Source organism: Pseudopodoces humilis, chromosome 2 (genome assembly GCF_049639895.1).
Source record: "Pseudopodoces humilis isolate 2021_Gansu_Grassland_sample_001 chromosome 2, ASM4963989v1, whole genome shotgun sequence".
Lineage (NCBI taxonomy): Eukaryota > Metazoa > Chordata > Aves > Passeriformes > Paridae > Pseudopodoces > Pseudopodoces humilis.
Window position 1 is genome coordinate 86,331,281 of NC_142201.1, and position 20,447 is coordinate 86,351,727.

Below are 20,447 nucleotides of genomic sequence, written 5' to 3' on the forward strand. Positions count from 1 at the left end.
AAAATTCTACTAGTTGGACAATTAGTATCAATTTTAGGCTATACAAGTTGTTATATATGATATGTGTACAGAACTCTTTTGGTGCATGTTTCAACCTTCCAGAGCAGTGTCTGTGTTTACTGGGGTAGTTTGTCTTTAAGGACGTCTGATTTGTCATCTGCTTGCCTGAAGTTGAGTCAAATGTGGGTTTGCTAAGGGTTAAGGGGACTCAGGCTTTTCTTCTCTCCTTAGCTCTCTGTTCTGTAATCCAATTTTCATGGCATGTTTTTTGCAGAAACCCCAGCTCTGCTCTCTCCGTCTCTCTCCATCTCTGGTTTTCCTTGTCAGGATTATATTCAGCACTGACTGCCAGCTTGTGACTTCACATCGTTGGACATTTATGGATACCTAGACTAGACAGAGAATTTCCTGTTTAAATTGAAATTGTGGCTTGCCCTGCTTTTCTGCATACTATTAAGAAAATATATAATGTTTGTTTGTTTCCCACATTAAGTATCTTCTTCCTGATGCTTTCTCACTTCCAGAGAGGTCTTTGTCGAAGTTGTGTTGAAGGAAAGAGCACAACTGTGGTTGGCAGAATATGTGCCTAATAGTCAATTAACATTTCCCTTTTGTGGGGTATGTTAATTACCCCATGAATTACATAAAATGCTCAAAATTGCATTTTATATAATAATTCATTATCATACAAAAGGAAATGGGAAATCTATATGGAACACAATTTGGAACAAAAAAATTAGAGTTCTTATGAAATTTATCTATAAAATACTGAAATAGGGAAATAATTCTTTTTTTGCCTTTAGGAATTAATGTCAGATGTTGCAAACACAGATTTTCTCAGATATTAACAGTAGTTCTGGAATGTCTGGCAGGAAGAGAAAATGATGTAGGTTTGACTCCAGGACAAAACTGAGTTAATTTGGAATAGGGTATCCTATGAAGGAGCAGGGACTTTACTGAATCAATCTGAACTGTGTTAAGCCTTCAGGTATAAACTGTCTCCTAGCCCTATCCCAACAGAGGTTTGTAATCCAGTAATGACGCCTTTGGTGCTTTCAAAATCTTTTCAAAACAGTTTAGTAAGGGGACTAAACCAGAGTTCAGTCTTATTTGTGACAGAATATGGTGTTTTATTTTTAATATCTTGTGACTTGGTTTCATGTGAAATGGAAGTAATGTCTAACAGTCATTTTTAAGTCTTGAGGATGAAGTTGTTGTCTGAGAATATCTTATGCTCTAATGCAAACTGTTTAATACGAATAATTAATTAATCTGTTTATTTTGCTTTTGCAGCATCTTTGAGGATGAAAGCATGAAATTACGACAGCTGAAACTACAGAATCAGGTAAATGATAGTGCTGAAGCTGGTAAAAAAAGTATAGGAAATCAAACAGCCCATTAGAGACCTGAGAAATGGGGGTGAAGTGCTAAAATGGGGGGTTGGTCTAATGGACTTCGGAGATTTTCATGGTTTTCATTAGTTAAAGTCAATCTTGCCATGGTTTGTAGACTTGATGTATTTGATGAATTTATTTTTCATATGTTGTCTTATTTCATTGGGATTGAGTCGCTAGAGAGCAGGAATAAATCAAAAGATGGGAAGACTGCAGGGAATTAGCCTTTTTTTGCATCAAAGGAATGGTTTCACCTATAATGATCTCTTTAACACTGCTGTTGAAAAGGATTCCAGCCTCTTCTGACATTTTTTTGTTTCCTATGCTGCAAATATTTACAGCCAAGCATGGGTCAATTATTAGGCTATAGGTCTCAGTTTTTGAAGTGCTGTTTGCTGGATGCTTACATTACCATATTCTTCAAAGCAATGAAGTATCCATCCTTAATATTCTTTCTCTGTGAAATTTCAAATGTTTATGAAGGAAGATGTGAGACTCAGGATTCTCTAACTGGCCATTTCACATGGACCACAGATCACTGTTTTGCATTAAACTCATCTTGTTTAAATTAAAGTATGGTTTTTAGGAAGGTGCTTTCTCAGCTGAGGATCTTTAAGTCCAGACACAACAGTCTTCAGGGAACTGTTGCAGTGGGTAATAATCCTCTTTATCAGAACCTGGTCATTATTTGTAGTCGGAGTTTGCTAGGCTTTGATTTCAGGCACTGAATTTATTACCAGCTTTAGCTGGGTCTATAAAAGCATTTATCTAAAACACTTCAGAGTCAAGAGGTAAAATGTATGTTTGGTCATATTTGTGGAAGCTACGATAGTCCTTTATCTCTAGACTATCAAGTGACACTTGTTTAAAAACAAACAAACCATTTATTTAAAAATAGAATTAATTCAAATAATCTATAAAAGAGCATTTAGTGTCAAATGCCATTTGGTAAGAAGTTCCAAAGCTATGGATGGTGTGACTACTTGGTGATGAACCTCAGGGTCTGTTTTAGAACTGATCTTGGGTCATAAGCTGGTAATAATCACTGTCTCCTTGTGCTGGGTACTGTGATCAGTGTTTGCTTAGCATCAGGCCTTGCCCTGGGGATGCATGGCTATTCCTCCAAAATAAAGCTGCTGGACTGGGTGGAATTCCCTCAGAGCAACTGTCAGTTGCATCATGAAGAGGTCAGTTTAAATAATTAGTTTCCTTTTGCAAATTTGTTTCCATCTTTCTTGGATTTGGTTGAGATTGTAATCATCTCCAAAAGAAAAAGCTAGACAATTTTACTAAATATATTTTAATACCCTGCCCTTTGCAAATGAAATTAGTTGGGAAGTGCTAACCATCTCTGATTTAGGATTTTAGAATTAGGTTTGAATATTAAAGTCTAATTTTACATGAATAGTACTGTACCTTCTGAAGAAACAAGGGTCAATAGGAGATCACTACCAAATATGATGGACTTGCTGCTGATTTTAGTTGATACCTTGCTTGATAAATTTGTCATAAACAATTATAGGAATTGGAATTTAAAAATGAAAAATGTTTCAATCCAGCAGGATTATATATAGAATCTCTGTCATACAGAGAATCTGGAATAAGCCATAGCAGAGACATGCCTGTCCATCCATCTTTATGATGGGTTTGGAAACCCTGTAATTGCAGTAAAATATAATTTATAATAGTGCATGACATCAAGTTCCATCTGTGGGCCAGCTCTGCCTGCAGGATGCTTTTTTCTCTTGGACTACTGCCTTTTCCTTGAGGCAAGAGCTTGTGGTTGCTCAGGCAGTGCTTATTTCCTCATTAGTAGAGTATTTTTAAGTCTTCTGAGGCGTCTGCAGCTCCAAGTGCAATGCTGCCATCTCCCTGTGCAGGGGGAGCACGAAGCCTGGCATGTTTCTGAATTCTGAATTTCTGGAGTGGTGCATTACTCTTGACTGTGGAGTTTCACTGGTGCCATTGTCACTGCTGCCCCAGCATGAGCTAAGGGGCAGCTGGAAGAGGAGAGAATGTTCCCTAGCTAGGATTCATCCTGCATGGCCTGCTAGGGTTAGAAATGTACCAACAAATAAGTAGCACAGGATTGCGCCTTCAAGACTGGAGTGGTTGGAACGTTCCTCAGTATATCAGCTTCTTGCCATCACAGCTGAAGAAAGAGAATACTAAACTAGTTGTCTTAATAGTACACTAGATATTCTCATGTGACTTCTTGAAAGCTCATTTGAATAGGAGTTGGTAGTTGTGATCCTCAGTTGTCTGTCCTATATTCTGATGTTACGGTTTTCTAAGATTTTTCTGGAAGTATTTAATGCATGGAGTGCACAAAATCCCAAAGAAATCATAATAATTAGTATGTGTTATTTATTTAATGGGTGCCCTGTTCATGAACTATCTACATTCTATGTAGTAATAGTATATGAATTTTTACTGTTACACAGAGCTGGAGGAAACGGCTAATTAGTTGACAAAATGAAACAAAATACCCGTTTCCTTTTTCTACTTAGTGGAGTACTATCGGGAATACATGGTATGGAAGGGCAGGCTGCTCTGCCACCTTATGGAGAGAAAATGAACTACTGTTTGCTGTCTTGATAGTGGACTTGCACATATTTTTTCTATCTCAGTATGCAAAGTAGTAAAGAGAAGCCTTTAAAAAAATACTAAGTTACTATCAAGTTTAGTCACTTTGATTATCCTGTAGTTCTTGCAAGAAAGGAAGTTCAGTCACATCTACCAGCAGTAAACTGTATTTTAATATAAGCTGATCTGATTGGATTGGTGAGTCCTAGAAACTCTTTGATGTAACACAATGTATAAGAATTACAATTAAAATTTAGACTGATGAGCAGTGAAATGTTTAAAAAAGCTTATCTAATAGAATAATCTACTAAATAACTCTTGAAATTAATACATCTTGTGGTCATCCCAAATTCAATTTTGCATTCTAACAGTAGCTGTATATTTTCTGATTTTCTTACTGCCTTTAGGTTGTGTCTGTTTTGCTGTTTGTTTTGTTTTTGTTTTTCTTGCCTATTTGTCAGGTAGTGAAGCCTTGACAACAATTTTTCTCAAATCCTTATTCTCAGTGTAATGTTTTGATTCTTGTTTTTTTTCTTTCCTTCAGAGAAATATAAACTATAATTACATTTTTTTACTTTTCCTCAGCTTTAATTTTAAAAAAGGAATGAACAATACAAACCAATGTAAATTCTTCTGAAAGGTCTGACTACCTTCTTAGAAAGCAGATCTGCAATTGGCAGTTTCTAAGAATTCGATTTTACTGCTTATGTTTCTTTTCTTATTCTAGACCAATGTGATATTCTCTTTGGAATTCTGTGTAATTTTTGCTCTGCAGGATAATCCTTGCAAATAATTCTGCAGTAGCAAACACTACCTGTATTACAGTTCAGTCTTCAAAGAGTAATTCTGAGTTTAAATTAAAAGAGTAATTTTGCTTCAAGGTGTTTTTGTTTGTTGTATTTGAGGTGTATTTGTATGTTTGGTTTGGTTTGGAGTTTGGGTGGTTGGGTTTTTGTGGGTTTTTTTTTTTTGTTTTTTGTTTTTTTTCTTTTAGATAAGTAAAAAAGTGAAAAAGCCAGACAGAATAAAGAATCAAGGGCTGAGTTGTGTTGAAATTCCTCAGGAAGAGGTTACCTGAGAAACTAATCTCACTTGAGATAAAAAGACTAATAGGAGAAGAAAAAAACAACAAGAGAAAAAGAATAACAGGAGAGGAAATGACTCCAAAAATGTCTGCGTCTCAAGTGAATTGAATTGTTCGTACTGATAAATTGTTTATCTGGTGGATGCATCGAGACTGAAAATAATTTGATGGAAAAATGGTTTCTGTCATCAAAAACAATTTTCAGGGGTGTTCAGATACCTAAGAAACAGCCATGGATAAACTGCACCTGCTGTAAGGAACTTGCACATTGTTTGCATAATGGTGCATAATACTAGAATATGATTTTTCCTTCTTCATGCATCACCTTTGTTTTTAAGAACTAAGGATGTCTGTCTTTAAAATGACACCATATCCCTTTTTGCCTTGATTTAAGTCTGGAAGTTGTTTCCCTTCTCGTTGAGAAGGAAATATTAAGTATTGAAAGTATATGAATCTTGGAGAAATAATGTTTTAATTTTTAGCATTTGGACTTACCAGTCTTTCCTTTCAGTCCTGAATTATACGGAAAAATTTTGCAAGGTAGATCAAATTTCCTTTTAGTGGATCATGCCTATTTCAATTATTGTTATTTATTTATTTGTCTCCGCAGTTTAAGTCTTATCTATCAGCATTGGTTCCTGGGAACTATTTGCTTTAAGTTTTCCCTATAAGGTGATAGCTTTTTAGATAAAAACCTTTTCCTTTGCAAGTCCTGACTCTTTCATACTGGGTTATGGATGACTGCTGAATTTGTCTGTTTGTGTTAAGGATTGCTGCAGTTGAGACTGGGTGAAAGGATTTAACCAGTAGTCTCAAGACAGGTCAGAAAATAAGCAGGTGCCCATGTTAACCTCTCATGGAGAATCAAAATCATTATCTCACTCCAAAACCACAATAATATCTGTGTAGGATTTTTGTAAGAGCTTGCAAGAGTATTTCAGGTTTATTTGAGATTCTGATCAGGGACATGTCATTGCCAGTGGCTGAGGAGCGGATTCTGCCTCTCTAGATGTGGTTACTCATCTCTGTTTCCTGCTTTTCTTTATTCCACAGAGAGCCCTTCTAGAGAAGAAGCAGAGGAAGAAACGTCTCGATCCGTTGATGGTACAGCCAAATCCTGAGGCCAAGCTGCGCAGGTCAAAGCCCAAAGGGAGTGAGGAGCAGACTCCTTTAGTAGAAACTCTTACCCCTGTCCACAGTGATGTTGTTTTACATGGTAAATAATCAACCTGATTGCAACAGGGTTCTCCAAAATCCCAGTGCATGCATTATGTCACATACGGGTGCTTACATTGCTGTGGTAGGGGTCAAGTGATAAGATTGATTACATACTTTTCTATAAACAAAAGCTGAATTATAGTACAGTATGGTTGAGCAATACTAAGCTGTGAAAGCAAACAAAAACCTCACCTGGATTTTTGTGACAACTGTGAATCTTCCTGTGCCCTTGAGTAATCTCTTCCTTGGGTTAGGCTGTAAGAGCTGTAGAAATGGGCTGGCAACTTCTATAAAGGTGGGGACATACAAATCCAAAGTAAAAAAAAAATCTCCTAAAGATAAAGAAAATAATTCTATAATGACTGCTTGTATGGTGTTTCCTTATGATGTCATGGCATTCTCCACCTCAAGGTTGCATATGACTGAATGATAAAGCAGAGAAAGCAAACAAAAAGTGTTGTGAATGCTGTTAGGCTCTTGATGGTTTTTACCTCATCTGTTGTTTTCTGTGGGCTTCATTGACACAACTGAAACATGACAGGTTACAGTGGTCCACAAAGTCACAAGCACAAAGTGCTGTCAGGGCCAAAGGCAATAACTTGGTGACCTCAAAACATGGCAGTAAAATAGTGACCATTATTTTAGGATTGAAAAGAAATGCAGTAGTGAGAGCCTTAAGACTCCCATGTTGCAAGGAGATAAAAAGAGCAGCAATGAAATCCTTACATTCTAGCAACAGGGAGTTTTTTATGAGAGACAGGATCCCATCAGCCTATCAAGAAAATAATGTGAAACATTCTAAGGCTTTGATATGTGTGCTATTGCAGGGTGTTATAATACAAGCATTGTGCTAATAGCAAATTAAAATGAACAGTAGAATTTTAAAGCTCCAAACAAGGAGTGTTACCTGGTTTGAAGATCACAGTTGGAACTATGCTATCCCTTCTCTCTTGAATATTTTTCTTGTTCTCCAGATGCCTTTCAGGATCATAGGATGGGAAGGAAAGTGGTGGTGTTTATGGTAGCATTTATGTCTTGAAAATCAGGTGTAAGAAAGCTTCTCTTAAAAGGCACTCTTAAGTTAAGAAGAGAATGAGAGATAAGAAAGGTATAACTTTTAAGGTAGGAGTCCAGTAAGACTCAAATGAAAACTTAACTGCTCATTCACTACCTTTCATAGTTCTGAGGCTTCCTCAGTGCAAACAAGACCTGTTAAGAAGCGATCAGTAAGCATGTCAGAAATACAATGCCTAGATAAAGCAGTAAAGTTTTAAGAAGAAATACAGTGGGAAAACAAGAAATCCAAAGCTGTAACTACACCTGCATATTGTGTGCTACCTATTACGTGTTATGCCAGACCCTGACATCAAGATGCCTCCACCAATTGAGAAGTGTGGTGCACAGCTGTGTTGTATGGTTTAATCATGGAAATTTCATTCTAACAAAAAGATAGAGGTTTTTTTTCTGTCTATGGCTGTAAATACTTTTATCAAATTGATTTCTGGTGTTCACTGTAGGGTACTCACTGGCAAAGGAGCAAACAGACAATGTGAAGGAAAAGAAAATAAGAGAGATGTCTGTAATTAAATTGAAAACTATCAATGTTCACGACAAATACAACTTGTTTTAATTGCTTAAGTCCTTGTAAAAAGCTACATAAAATCACTATATTTAAAAAAGGGATAAATGGATAACTGATATGTTTAAGGTAACAGGCATTCTGTACCAGAGTCAGGCCTGAGTCCTCCCAAGCAGTCTGAAAAAAATTGAACAAGTATATTTCAGTACTTTAAACAGAGATGCTAGAGGAAGGGAAGATGCATCCTGGGATGCATCTTTGGCCATAAAAAATTAGACTTTGGAATTCTGTTTCATTTTGGCCTGCAGGCATTGATGGACCAGCTGCTTTCCTGAAATCAGAAGTGCAGGATTTGGGAACCAAGCTCCAAACTCTGTCTGTTGGATCTACCAAACCAGAAGACAATGCAGATAAGGAAAATGATGGAGAGGCTGTAACAGATACAGCAAGCAAGCCAGATCTGCAAGAAATATTACAGAAACGAGGTAAGAGTTAATAATGGGAAAATGTCTTTTTTGGGGCTCTTCTACTTTTATAACTATTTCAGTAGCATTAAAAAATGAGGACTCATTAAACAAATGTCTGTAGGATATCACTTTTAAAAAAAGATTCTACAGCATGTGTAAGTGCAGTGCTGCAGTTCCCTTTCCTGATATTATTTGAATGTACCAGTTATATTTTAAGGGTCTCTCAATGTACTGTATAATTTCTGGTCTTTCCAAGGAAATTGCTGACAAAATGCTATACCACACTTTGCTAAAGTTTCGGGTGTTTGTATTTCAGGTATGTTATATAAGATGCTTGAATACTTTTACAACAGCAGGACCATTCATTAAATGCCATGATTTAACTCTTTAGGAGACTAATAGGAAAGGTGTTTTTTCTGAGTCAGAGTCTGTCACTGTCAGCGGTTTTCGAGTTATATATTTAATAGTTATATCCCATTGTGTAATTCCCTAGTGGAGTGTCAAGCTCTGTCTGCCAAGTATTTTAAGTTGCTACCAGTACTACAGGAAACCTTTTTTTGTTGCATGCAGCCTAAGCACTTTGCAGCAAAATAATGGCTAGTGTTTAATTTAATATACAGCTTGTTTTTATTCTGCAGAGTTTGTCTCGTAGAATGTTTCCAGTACACTGCATGTATTGAGGTATCACTTTCAGAGGTATTCTCATCTAGTTGTCAGATGGCACAGCTGCTTACCTATGGATAGCAACATTACACAAGAGTTAGAAAAGGAAAGATGAGAGAATATCCAGTAACTTCAGGGGAAATTAGTGGAGGTGGAATATAAACAGTGAATTTTGAAATTGGCTGGAGTACCAGGGTCAACGCCTTTCCTCTTCCCAAACGTCCTTTGGGAAGTTTACTGACAGGTTTTCAAGACTGTATTTTTCTGTTTTATCTGAGACTTCCAGCAGTGCCCTTCTCTGCAGTGCCATGTCAGAGCATTGTTATAATATATGTTCTCAGAAAATAATTCAGTTAAGCAGGCTGTGTTCAATGTGTATAATGCTTTAGATACATTTTCTTTCTACAGTCAAATTAAAGAAAATAATCAAAAGACTCAATCGAACAAAATCTCAGATGCACAGAAGCAATTTGGTTGGAAAAGGCCTTTGAGGTCATTGAGTCCAACCTGTGATCTAACACCACCTTGTCACCTAGACAATGGCACTTAGTGCCACTTACTGTCTTTCCTTAAACACCTCCAGGGACAGTGATTCCACCACCTCCCTGGGCAGCTTTTTCCAACTCTCAGTCAACCTTTTTGTGAAGAACTTCTTCCTAATGACCAATTGATGATCCAGTTCTAAGAGGAAGGACACAACAAATAGTAATGTGTACAGAACCTCTTCATAAATGTCTTTATGAAGAGTTATTTTAGTTATATACCCACAGTCATTTATACATGACTGTCCTTAGGTTAAGATTAAATAAGTCCTGAAACTTCAGTCTGTGCTTCAGTTTTAGAAATCAAGTCATTATTAGTATTTATGTACCTGAGTTTTTGGTACTGATAGAAGAACAGGAGGGGCTCTTACTGAAAAACTGACATACTCTGTTTCAATGTGTGTAAGACTGAGGGAAAGTGGTAAAGGATTAAACTGTACAGCGCCCAATTTATGGGATAGGTGTCAGCATATCAATCTGGATTTCCTTTTATTATTGTTGTTCTTCAGACATGGAGGACTTTTTTGCATGAAAATATGCAAAATTAATTCAGTGGCAACATAAACTAAGCAATATGTTATGTCATGGAATATCAAGTAAAATCCATATTAATAAAGGCCTGACAGCTGCTTAATCATCTGCACAGTGACTGCTGCAAAATATCAGTAGGAATTTGAATTACAAGGCTCAGGAAGAGATATAACACATGAAGAAAATCAGTTGAAACAGAAATTAAGAATCAGCAGTTGAAAAAACAGAAATTAAGAGTGTGAATAAATACTCAAGAGCCATATATTAATTAGTAATGCCATAAGCTCACGACACCTTCTTTCAGAGATTACATGCTTAATCCTATATTCTGACAGGAATTTCAGGCAGTTTGAATTTTGATGAGGAGGACACAGAAGAGGAAGAAGCTAGTAAGAGACCAGTATCTCATTCACCATACCCTGAATCTGAGAGGCCTAGTTCTGCATCCAGCGAGAAGTCTTTTGCAGTAAGTGTCTTGAAATCAATTTCTGATAAGCACCGGGCACGTACCTGATTTTAGTGCTAACCCCTGGAGCACTGGGTTAAAATACAGTAGCTGCAAGTAAGGTAGCCAGCAATATTATTCCCTGAAAGCAGAGAAGGGTCAAGATTGTCAGGTTATCTGACTGAAGGGACACGGAGTTAAACATGATGAAGTCTTAGTAATGATTAAAGGAACAATTGTGGGTGGAGGATCCCAGGGAGCCTAATCAGTGAATATGGGAACACAGTGAGTCAGCATTATTACCCTTCAAGGAGACAGACTGGGCCATTGTCTCTGCAAAATTCACCAAAATGACTCAGAGAAGCTCTGAAATGCCATGCAAACATAGGAGGGATTTCTTCCTGAAGGTTTATAGCATTTATTCAAAGGGATTCAAAGGGAATCAGAATTTTGGAATGGAACAGAGAATGCTGGGATTGGACAAACATCATATGGGATGTTTTGGGGAAGGAACTTTAGAGGGAAAAGAAGGGTATCAAGGTAGATCAGGGAGTAATAAGCATGGGAAGACAAGGATTAAAGGGGGTAAAAGGCATCAGATATGTGTAAACAACTGCAAAACAGTATGATTGTCTGTCCAAGCCTTATGCCTTGGTTACTTCAGCATGTCCCACTCTTTCTGAAACTTGACTTCTGTATCTCGTGTGCATGTGTTCGTGTGTGTGTATGTGATATACACACATGCATACATTCGTATGTTGACAAATTGTGCTAGACTAGCCAGTGAATTGGAAGAGACTAGCATCAGGACAACACAGGGTCTGAGCTAGCTCAGACCAGATAAAGACCATAAGGTTTGAGCATGGATGCTGGACACCCTTCAAAGTCCATGCTGTGGGAGACCCACCTGAGTGTATTTGTGAGGTGACTGTGTGTAGGTTGCCCTGCACTAGTAGGGGAGTAGTGCAAGAGGTCTGAGTGTCAGCTTCTTGGGAGACTGGGCTGTGGGTGCAAAGTGCTGGAGATACAGGGTGGTGGGTGCTGGAGGTGGGGAAGGGGTGAGACCCTCCAGAGAATTTCAAATCTATGTATGTGTCTGTGCTGTTCATTCAGGTTTCCTACTGGCTGTAGCTGGGAATGGGGATAAATCTGCAACTTCATCTTGAAGGCCCAGTCAAAGAGGAATCTCTTGGGTGCTACAATTCACAGGATTCAGCTATCTCTAAGAAAAAATTTCTTTAATGACCTGTACCAGATTGCCATTAGAATTCCAATTCCTTTGATTGCCCTATGCATCCTGACTATACACATAGTTCTAAAGCTCTTCCAGCATTTAGTTGATATGGTTCCACCAGCAGCTTACTCCACTTCTGCTACTGTTCTGAACCAACATAATCTCAGCACTCATTTCAGTCACAAAATCCCAGCCTGTCTTACTGCAGCATCCATCAGTCCTGCTTTATCATACCGTTTTATTTTCCACAGTGTTTGAAGTTCTAAAAGCAAAGAGGTTCTTTGCTTAGAATATTTACAGCATCTCATCTTATTTCCCCCTTTCTAGTAAATCACTCATGTCTGCTTAATGGGTACTTTTTCTCTTTTCCCTTTGGAGACCTAGTCTTTCCTCAGAGTAAAACCTTCAGTTGCTTTCTTCTGAGGAAACACAGGTGGTACTTCGTTTAACCTTCCTTTCCCCAGTATTTTCTGGAGACATGATACCTTACATTTCAACAAACCACTGTTTTCTTGTGGAATACCAAAGTCTCTGATCTGATGTTAATTTGCTAATGTGATGCTTCTTCCCATAGGAAACAGGTGCTTCCTGTAGTCCATCCCCTCAGGCAGATGCACAGCTGGGAGAAGTAGAGAACTTGGAGGATTTTGCATTGCGCCCAGCACCCCGTGGAATTAGTGTCAAGTGTCGAATCACTAGAGATAAAAAGGGAATGGACCGGGGCCTCTTCCCTACTTACTACATGCATCTGGAAAGGGATGACAACAAAAAGGTATTGGAAGCAGCACACATTATCTTGGCTATTATACTCCTACCACAGAATATTTTTGGAGCAAGGGGGAGAGCTTTTGGTAAGACCAACCAAAAAAAAACCAATAAACCAGTAGCTGAGGAGAGCCATCATGCAGATGAGGACAACTTATATTTGACCAAGGTACTAAGGAGGGAATTAGCATGTAATTACCAATGTATTGTGGTTTAAAAGCCATAATACAGTAAGAGATTAAATTGCAAAAGTATAAAAATGTTAGATGTTAAAAAAGAGCAGGAAGACAGAGTTTGTCCAGAAGAAAAGGAGGGAAGAAGAGAAATGACAGTTGCATTAAATCTAGGCTGCCAAGTGAGGAGCTCATGGGGGGACAGGATTTCAAGCTGGGCAGTTTGGAAGAGAACAAAATTATGGAGACAGTAATATTAGCACAGAACAAAAGGGGAATTCATATGGGAAATGGAGAGATAACAGTTTGGATAGCAATGCTTCTGCATTCTTACAAAGCGCCAGTCTTGATCAAAGCTTTGTTTTGCCAGACATTCCTTCTTGCGGGAAGAAAAAGAAAGAAGAGCAAAACATCCAATTACCTCATATCAGTTGACCCAACTGATTTATCTCGGAAAGGGGAAAGTTTCATTGGAAAACTCAGGTGAGAACCACAGATGAAAACTATAGACAGTTGAGACAGGATTTTAATTTTGAGTTGTGGTTATGACTGGCAATCTGGTATAAATTCAAAGAGAATGAACTCACATTGCTCTGTTCAATGTAATCTGTATTCACTTGGGTTGGCAGCCTTCTTCAGCATTACCATTCACTGTGGCAACTCAGAGAAGAAATTGTCTAAATGCTTTTCTGGGATAGGTTATAGGCTCACGTGGATACATCATGGAAGCTCCTCACTGAACTGGCAGTAGGAAGATTCAGATGGCAGGAGATGTGTGTGTTTTTGCTGTGCTGTACAAATACTTTCAGAAGATGACGAAACTTTCTACTGATGTCTCTCTTTCTGTGTTTTTTCATAACCTGCCATTAGGTCAAACCTCATGGGAACCAAATTTACAGTCTATGACCATGGTGTTAACCCAGTCAAGGCACAAAGTCTAGTGGAAAAGGCTCATACAAGACAGGAGCTCGCAGCTATTTGTTATGTAAGTACTGCCTCTCCCTTTTTGCCCCTTTCTTTGTGCCTGGTTACCGAGGAAACACAGCTTGCAAAATTGTGCTGCGGCCAGCCTCCTTCACTTAACTTGGGAACCAAGTGACCAATTTCAACCAGATACAACAAGAGGCAGAGGCCTCACAGATAAATTCTTACAAGTTTAATGAAAGAAAGAGAAAAAAAGAAATCAATGTCAGGAGTGGGAGAAACACCCGAACTAACATCCTTATGACCTTCTTATCTGGCTTATTCAGTGCGTGGCAGTGTGATCACATGCTTTACATGGAGCCAGCCACAGCATGAACTGCAAACTGCCTCTGGCCCAGCTGGCATCTGGTAGACTCTGAGAAGGAACTGGGAATACCCTGTGAAGCAGAATTAGTTTCTGCAGAACCAGGGGCATCTTGAGGGATAGGAAGGAGCTAGTATTATTTCAGTAGCAGCTTGTTGGTGCTAAGATGTGTTTCCAGGGTAAATTGTGATTCACTAGCTCTGTTTTAGAGATGATGTTCTGCTCTTGTGAGTCACCTCAGTATAGGATTTGGAGTAAGGAGGCACTTTTGGGCACTACAGAATTATATGAGAGTTCTCATGTCACATTGTTTTGTATTCCAGTTGTACAGTTTGAGTAAAATTTGAGGTTCTCTACAAAACAATCATTGTCAAGTGGAAGAAATTTTATTTTTCTTAGCTTAAAGATGCATTAGCCTACTGGAGCAGCATCTTGGTTTTTTTGCTTTTGCTCTTGATCTTAATGGCACTTGGGAAAAAATTGATGTGATGATTCCAGTACTCGCTTGTTTACAGAAGTATCACTAGATATTTTCTTTGTATATAGTATTCTTCAGTTTCCTGTGTAGCTGGGCACAGCAAGGTGTTAGAATGAGCACAGACAGTTAATATAAAGTCAGCTTTTCAGAATTCTGAACTTTTATCTACAATACATCCTGGTATTTTTGAAACCATTTATTTAACAATATCAGCCAAAATCCAAGGGTCCATTTAAAGTGTTCTGTAACAATGTCAGTGATAACCTTTAAAATTCTCAAAGACCAATTAAAAGCCAGAATCTTTTAGAAGTGCTGAATTGATTGACAGAAGTTATACAGCTGCTCCTAACACATTAACGCATTTTGCAGACACAGACAAAGGTCTTTGGAGCTGCAACCTCTATTATTTCACTTCAAAAAATCTAGGGGCATGCTACTTCCTTTGCTTTTTCTACTCAATCCACTTGGAACAGTCTCCTTCAGTACTCTGGAAAAATCTGCTTAAGTTTGAAGCTAGGATAGTTGCTGAACATTTCCCTTCCTGGGTCTGTTCTTAAACATTTATAAAACAGTGTGATTTGAGAGAATTGTGTGTTCTTAAACACAAATAACAGCTCCTGAAGAAAAATGTCAGTCATTGTTCAGAAACTGAACTAGTCTAAAACTAAGCTGTTTTAGACTAACTGGTGATATACAGACAACATAATCAGGTCAAAGATATTTTGCCTTTTATCATACTCAAGGCTTGCTCACTAGCAAGATTTCAACACAGTACTGCCTCAGATGCAAAAAACTTATGCCTGGAAATTACATTTGTGTAATTTTGTTGAAAATGTTTCTGTAGGCTAAGAAATTCACTCTAAATTAGTTAATACCATGCATATCTCCAAATTAGTTAATACCATGCATATGTCCTTAGACTGTTCTCTAAATGAGAAAGGGAGAGAAAGCAGTCCTCAGTGATTAAACACAATTGCAGTTAGATAACTGCTGCTAGAGTTGTAGCCAGCAAAATTCTAAAAACCAGTACAAATGTTGATACAAGTTCAGTTTTGCTGTCTTTCCTTCTCTGAGGTGAAGTATCTCATTTACTGAAAATAATGGCTTTCCTTGTCTTTCAGGAAACTAATATCTTAGGATTTAAGGGTCCCAGAAAAATGTCTGTGATCATTCCAGGAATGAACATGAATCATAAGCGAATTCCAATCCGTCCACGAAATGTGAGTTATGAAGTTTGCTCATGTTTCAGATTGAAGGAAGAGGTTAAAACTTCCCTGTAGAGGTCTGGCCAGTTACTGACAATCAGGATTTTTAGGAGTCTGGGCTTTTTTTTAGCAAGTCTCCTGGAGAGTAAATATAATGTTGCCTAAATGTGTTGATGAATTTGTTCTTGCTTTCTACCTAATCTGTAGCTTTCTGAATAGTGTTTGTATCCTTATGGGTCCTTTGGTCAGTCTAAATGTGATTGACTTGTCTCTATGTTGTTGCTGTTGCACCTACAAGCCACCCTCATGGTGGGACCCTGTTGTGCAGGGGGCTGGATGAACGCAGGGCACACTTGTTTCTCCCAGGACCTCGTATTCTTAGCCAGAATGTGGATTGCAACAGATAGGCAATAGACAGATAAGGTACTGCTGGTGCAATAGCAAGGGAATAAATATGGTTTTGGTCAGAATGCTGTTAGCCTTTCTGTAGGAGTAGCAGAAAAGAGGATTCTTGAAGGAGGAGGGATGAGGAGAAGGACAGAGTTTTGTAGTGAGTATTTAGGGAGGATTTCTCATAGATATGAGAGGCATTAAAGCTAAAAGCTAACAGAACGGTATGTGAAGGTGTGTGATGAAAACCGTTAGGTTCCCTTAATGTGGGTTTTATGTTTGGTGACAGAAGACCAAAAGGCAGAAAGAAGAGGTACCAACTGAAAAGTGTGGTCAATGTTTTAAGCTAGAAAATGGTATTTGCAGCCATCTCATGAGTAGATATGAGTAGGATGAAAACGTATTTCCTGAGGTCAGAGAAAAAAATCCTCAATAATGGAAATTGAGAGTCATGATAACCCAGAAAAGAGATTTAATTCTTGTGAATGGTCAGAAAAATTATATCTGGAAGTGGTCATTTTTCATTGTCTTCCAATTGGTGTTGCCATCTCTCCCATTAGTACAGTAATGGTTCCGTGGCCCTGGCTTTATTTTTCTCCCCTAAATCTAAAGGCACTTCATTGGTGCCAGTTCTCAGGTGTTTGTTTTGCATCTTTAAAAAATAAAGATAAAATTAAAAAGTAACTAAAATGAACAGGAAGTTTTATTTAGGTTATTTTCAAAAATTGACTATGGTATATTTTTATAGTACTGAAGCATATATTATAGCCATATCAGTCAGACCTCCACAACAGGTTGTTTTCTGAGCATTTTTTCTTATTAGTACCTTAAGCTTGGACTCTTTTTCTTCAGAGTTTTAGCACGTATAGTTTGGATTTTATTTGTTGTAGAACTCTTAAAATGAAATCATATATCATGTTTCACTACAACCTGCATCTCCTTGTAATTAATTGTTTGTCAAATTTAATGTGCTGTTTTTCTTCCTCTTTGTATCTTTTTGGTTTTATTTCTCTGATTTTCATACTGTGCATCACTCATTAGACCCAATAGGATGACATTAAACCTTTCATTTTACTGCAGCCTTTGGACTTTCTACTGAAGCACCTCAGAGCCTGGCACTGTGCAGTTAATTGTAGATTATTTTATTTTTTTTCAAGAATTAATTTTTTTAGAATGTTAGAAATGGAAACTGGTTGCAACAGGATCAGAGAAAGATGATGAGAGAAGAGATTCATGCCAGCAGGATGGCAATTATCTGTGGACTCTGAATTGCTCCCTTTCCTGTACACACACCTCCTTCCCTATCCCTCTTTTTACTTAATTGAGTGAAAAGGAATGCTTGGACTGGAAAGCTATGAAAGTATGTTCCTGGTACTTGCAGAAAGTATTCAGTAGGGTTGAATTTAAGTGATGTCCTTGTGTTTCATTAAACAGGGAATGAAGTGACGGAGTGCACACACGAGAGAGGTGGTACTCAGAGGCAGAGCCATTACAAATCTGATAAATGTATTTCTTTTTTTCCGAACAGGAACATGAGGGTCTGCTGTCAAAATGGCAAAACAAAAATTTAGAGAACCTCATTGAGTTGCACAACAAGGCTCCAGTCTGGAATGATGATACTCAGTCCTATGTTTTGAACTTCCATGGGAGGGTCACTCAGGCCTCAGTGAAGAACTTCCAGATTGTCCATGACAATGACCGTAAGAGTTTGGTGGAGAATATGTGGGACTTATTTAAACAAGGAGAACCTAATTTATTTCATGAGGCTTGGGAAGAATAGGACACCCTTTCTAGAGGAAGGAAACTGGGTAAAGGAAGCTAGCTCAGAATTACTGGGGACTTCTGAGGTCTCAGGAAAATTATATAAAGCCTCCTTTTTTCTGGGGTGGGTGCGGACTCTGCTGTCCATAACTGCAGCAAAAGAGAGGGCAAATTAAAGCTTCCTGAAATGAAAGAAAATGTTTAATACAGCACCTTCAGGCTAGCAAAAGAATGGTTTGAGCTTTGATTCTGAGAAGAAAAATAATCTCTAGAACAGCACAGTCACTGTAGAGGACAGATTTCAAGGCCACTCTAGTGGGAAAGGATGGATACACCAACCACATATATTTAGGACTGGCAGATGTGGGGAGGGGTTTGTGGTTGGGTTTTGTTTGGCTTTAGTTTTGGTTGTTGTTGGCTTATTTATTTCTTTTGCTTCACTGTGAAATTGCTCATCTCTGAACGTCTTTTCTCCGCAGCTGACTACATCGTGATGCAGTTTGGTCGTGTAGCAGAAGATGTGTTCACTCTGGACTATAATTACCCCCTCTGTGCTCTTCAGGCCTTTGCTATTGGACTCTCCAGCTTTGATAGTAAATTGGTCTGTGAATGAGGGGCTACAGACATGAAACATGGAACTCACTCCCACCCCTACATCTCATAAGAGTTCTAGGTGTAGCAATGAAGAGCATATTGGGAGGGAAATGGAGGACAGACTTCTGCAGGCTTATTAGAAAACCAATTCCAGCCTTCAGAGCATTGTGGGAGTTGACAGCAGAGCAATCTCTGTATGGATTGCAGAAGAACAAGAAATCTAGGTGATGTCTCTGTTGTTGGTGTTGATTCTGCTTTTAGAATCCTTGTTTACAGATGCTGCATGAGAGTGGGCTAAGCCCACTTATTGGAACTCCTTGCAGCTAGGATTAGAAAAATAATGGCTATATGTTCATTTACCTTGAAAACGCCACAAAGCCTGGGATTCTTGCTACTCAAGAGTTCCTAATCAGATGAATTCAGGGAAAAAAACAGCTGGAATAAGACATTGGCTCTAATATAACTCTTTTACTCTGTGGAATGATTGTCTGCTAAGACTGATACTCCATTTCCCTTTCAATATTCTAATTTCTCTCTATCCCTTGACAGTCTTTTTACCAAATGAAGAACAATCAAATCTCAAACATTCCCTTTTCAGTGGGGGACATTATATTCATTGCTACTTCTGTTACTTCTAACCATGTGAAAAATGAGACTGAATAGATGGTAGAATCTGGCTGAATTTGGCAGAAGATAGTATTGTAACAATATACAGTACCACTTCTGAAAAACAGTGTTCTGATTGAGTGAATCTAGATTGTAAACTGATCAGAAATATTTTTTAATTTTGCCATTGTTCATGAAATTTGCTACATTTTTAGGTATAAGTTTGTGACAAATTTTAATTTTTAATGTGAGATTATCTCAAGGCATGACATATTAAAGTAGATTTTGTATAAATAATTTTAACCTGACTATAAGAAGGAGTTACCTCTAAAAGAGATTACAGGTATTTTCAAAGGCACCAATAAGTTTAATGTAATTGTACCACAAGGCTTTGCAATGTGTCCTTCCAATGTTCCATTTTTAATACTGGATGTACAGTATGGAGACTGTGTCACAGCATGGAACACTTGATTCACGTGGCCTTAACTCACCAGAGTGGATTGCAGCACGGTGTGGCCTGGAGGCCTCAGTGCACACTTCTCTGTGCTGAAGCAGAGAACAGTTACTGTCTTGCCTGCTTCTTGCCTCTTACACATATTCATGATGACTCAGATAAGTTCGTCCCTCTACTGAGACAAGCATTAGGTGTTCTCCAGCTTTGGATATTGTCCTTGTCAGCAGACTAACTCTGTTTCAAGCTGCAAAGAGCAGATATATTGCTTTTTGTTCTCTGTTGTCTTTGCAGCAGTAGATATCACTTGCGCTTTCAAATTAACAAAACTTTGTGAGGACGTTTTCTGATATTGCCAGAAAGAACAATGATCATAATCACAAAGTAAATGCTGTATTTAACTGTAAAATATTAATTGAGGCTGAGAAGTCCAGCTCTTGTATCTTTCAGATGAGCATTTTTCAGTAGCTGCTGAGATTTTCTTGAGATGATCTTATCAGAAAAGCAGTCCATGAAGAGAACTTGAATGCTGATGGATCTGTTTTGTGCCTTTCTGCTCATCAGGCTGAGGATGAGACCTGGCAGTGTTTTTCAGCTGTGCTCTTCTGAAGTCTTAGCTGATGGTTCTGCATTATCTCTGCCCATCCAGGAAAGGAAGTCAGTTTGTATACCTGTCTGATTATTTTTTCTGACTAGAAATGTGTGAAAGAAGTTGCCTTATGTTATTTGGGGGTGACCTGAAGGCAGGATGCTAATTTCTGGTTCAAGATCTTTTTCAGTGTGCCCAGAAAACATCCTTTTACTTAATTAGCCTTGTCAGCAGTGATTCTTCAAGCAATTTTTGACATCAAATGATCTTGTCACAGCCTCTCAGTCAAATTATGCAGACAGATGAACTGATTCAGTTGTCTTTATCAGATACTGTTTTACATTAATTGTAATTATAACTTTTATATCTAAATGAAAATAAACTAATTTATATATTGAAAAGTC

At 38.1% G+C, this 20,447-nt stretch overlaps 1 protein-coding gene across 1 annotated transcript in view; it reads left to right on the forward strand.

Annotated features, from left to right (window-relative positions):
- Positions 1 to 20,447, forward strand: part of TULP3 (TUB like protein 3) — a 33,070-nt gene extending 12,623 nt beyond the window's left edge. The window contains exons 2-11 of the mRNA XM_005531027.3: positions 1,294 to 1,345; positions 6,118 to 6,280; positions 8,170 to 8,346; positions 10,400 to 10,530; positions 12,318 to 12,515; positions 13,052 to 13,164; positions 13,552 to 13,666; positions 15,569 to 15,667; positions 17,571 to 17,742; positions 18,283 to 20,447. Of these exons, the coding sequence (XP_005531084.1) occupies positions 1,294 to 1,345; positions 6,118 to 6,280; positions 8,170 to 8,346; positions 10,400 to 10,530; positions 12,318 to 12,515; positions 13,052 to 13,164; positions 13,552 to 13,666; positions 15,569 to 15,667; positions 17,571 to 17,742; positions 18,283 to 18,416 (1,354 nt within the window). The 3' untranslated portion in view covers positions 18,417 to 20,447. The remainder of the gene's footprint in view (positions 1 to 1,293; positions 1,346 to 6,117; positions 6,281 to 8,169; positions 8,347 to 10,399; positions 10,531 to 12,317; positions 12,516 to 13,051; positions 13,165 to 13,551; positions 13,667 to 15,568; positions 15,668 to 17,570; positions 17,743 to 18,282) is intronic.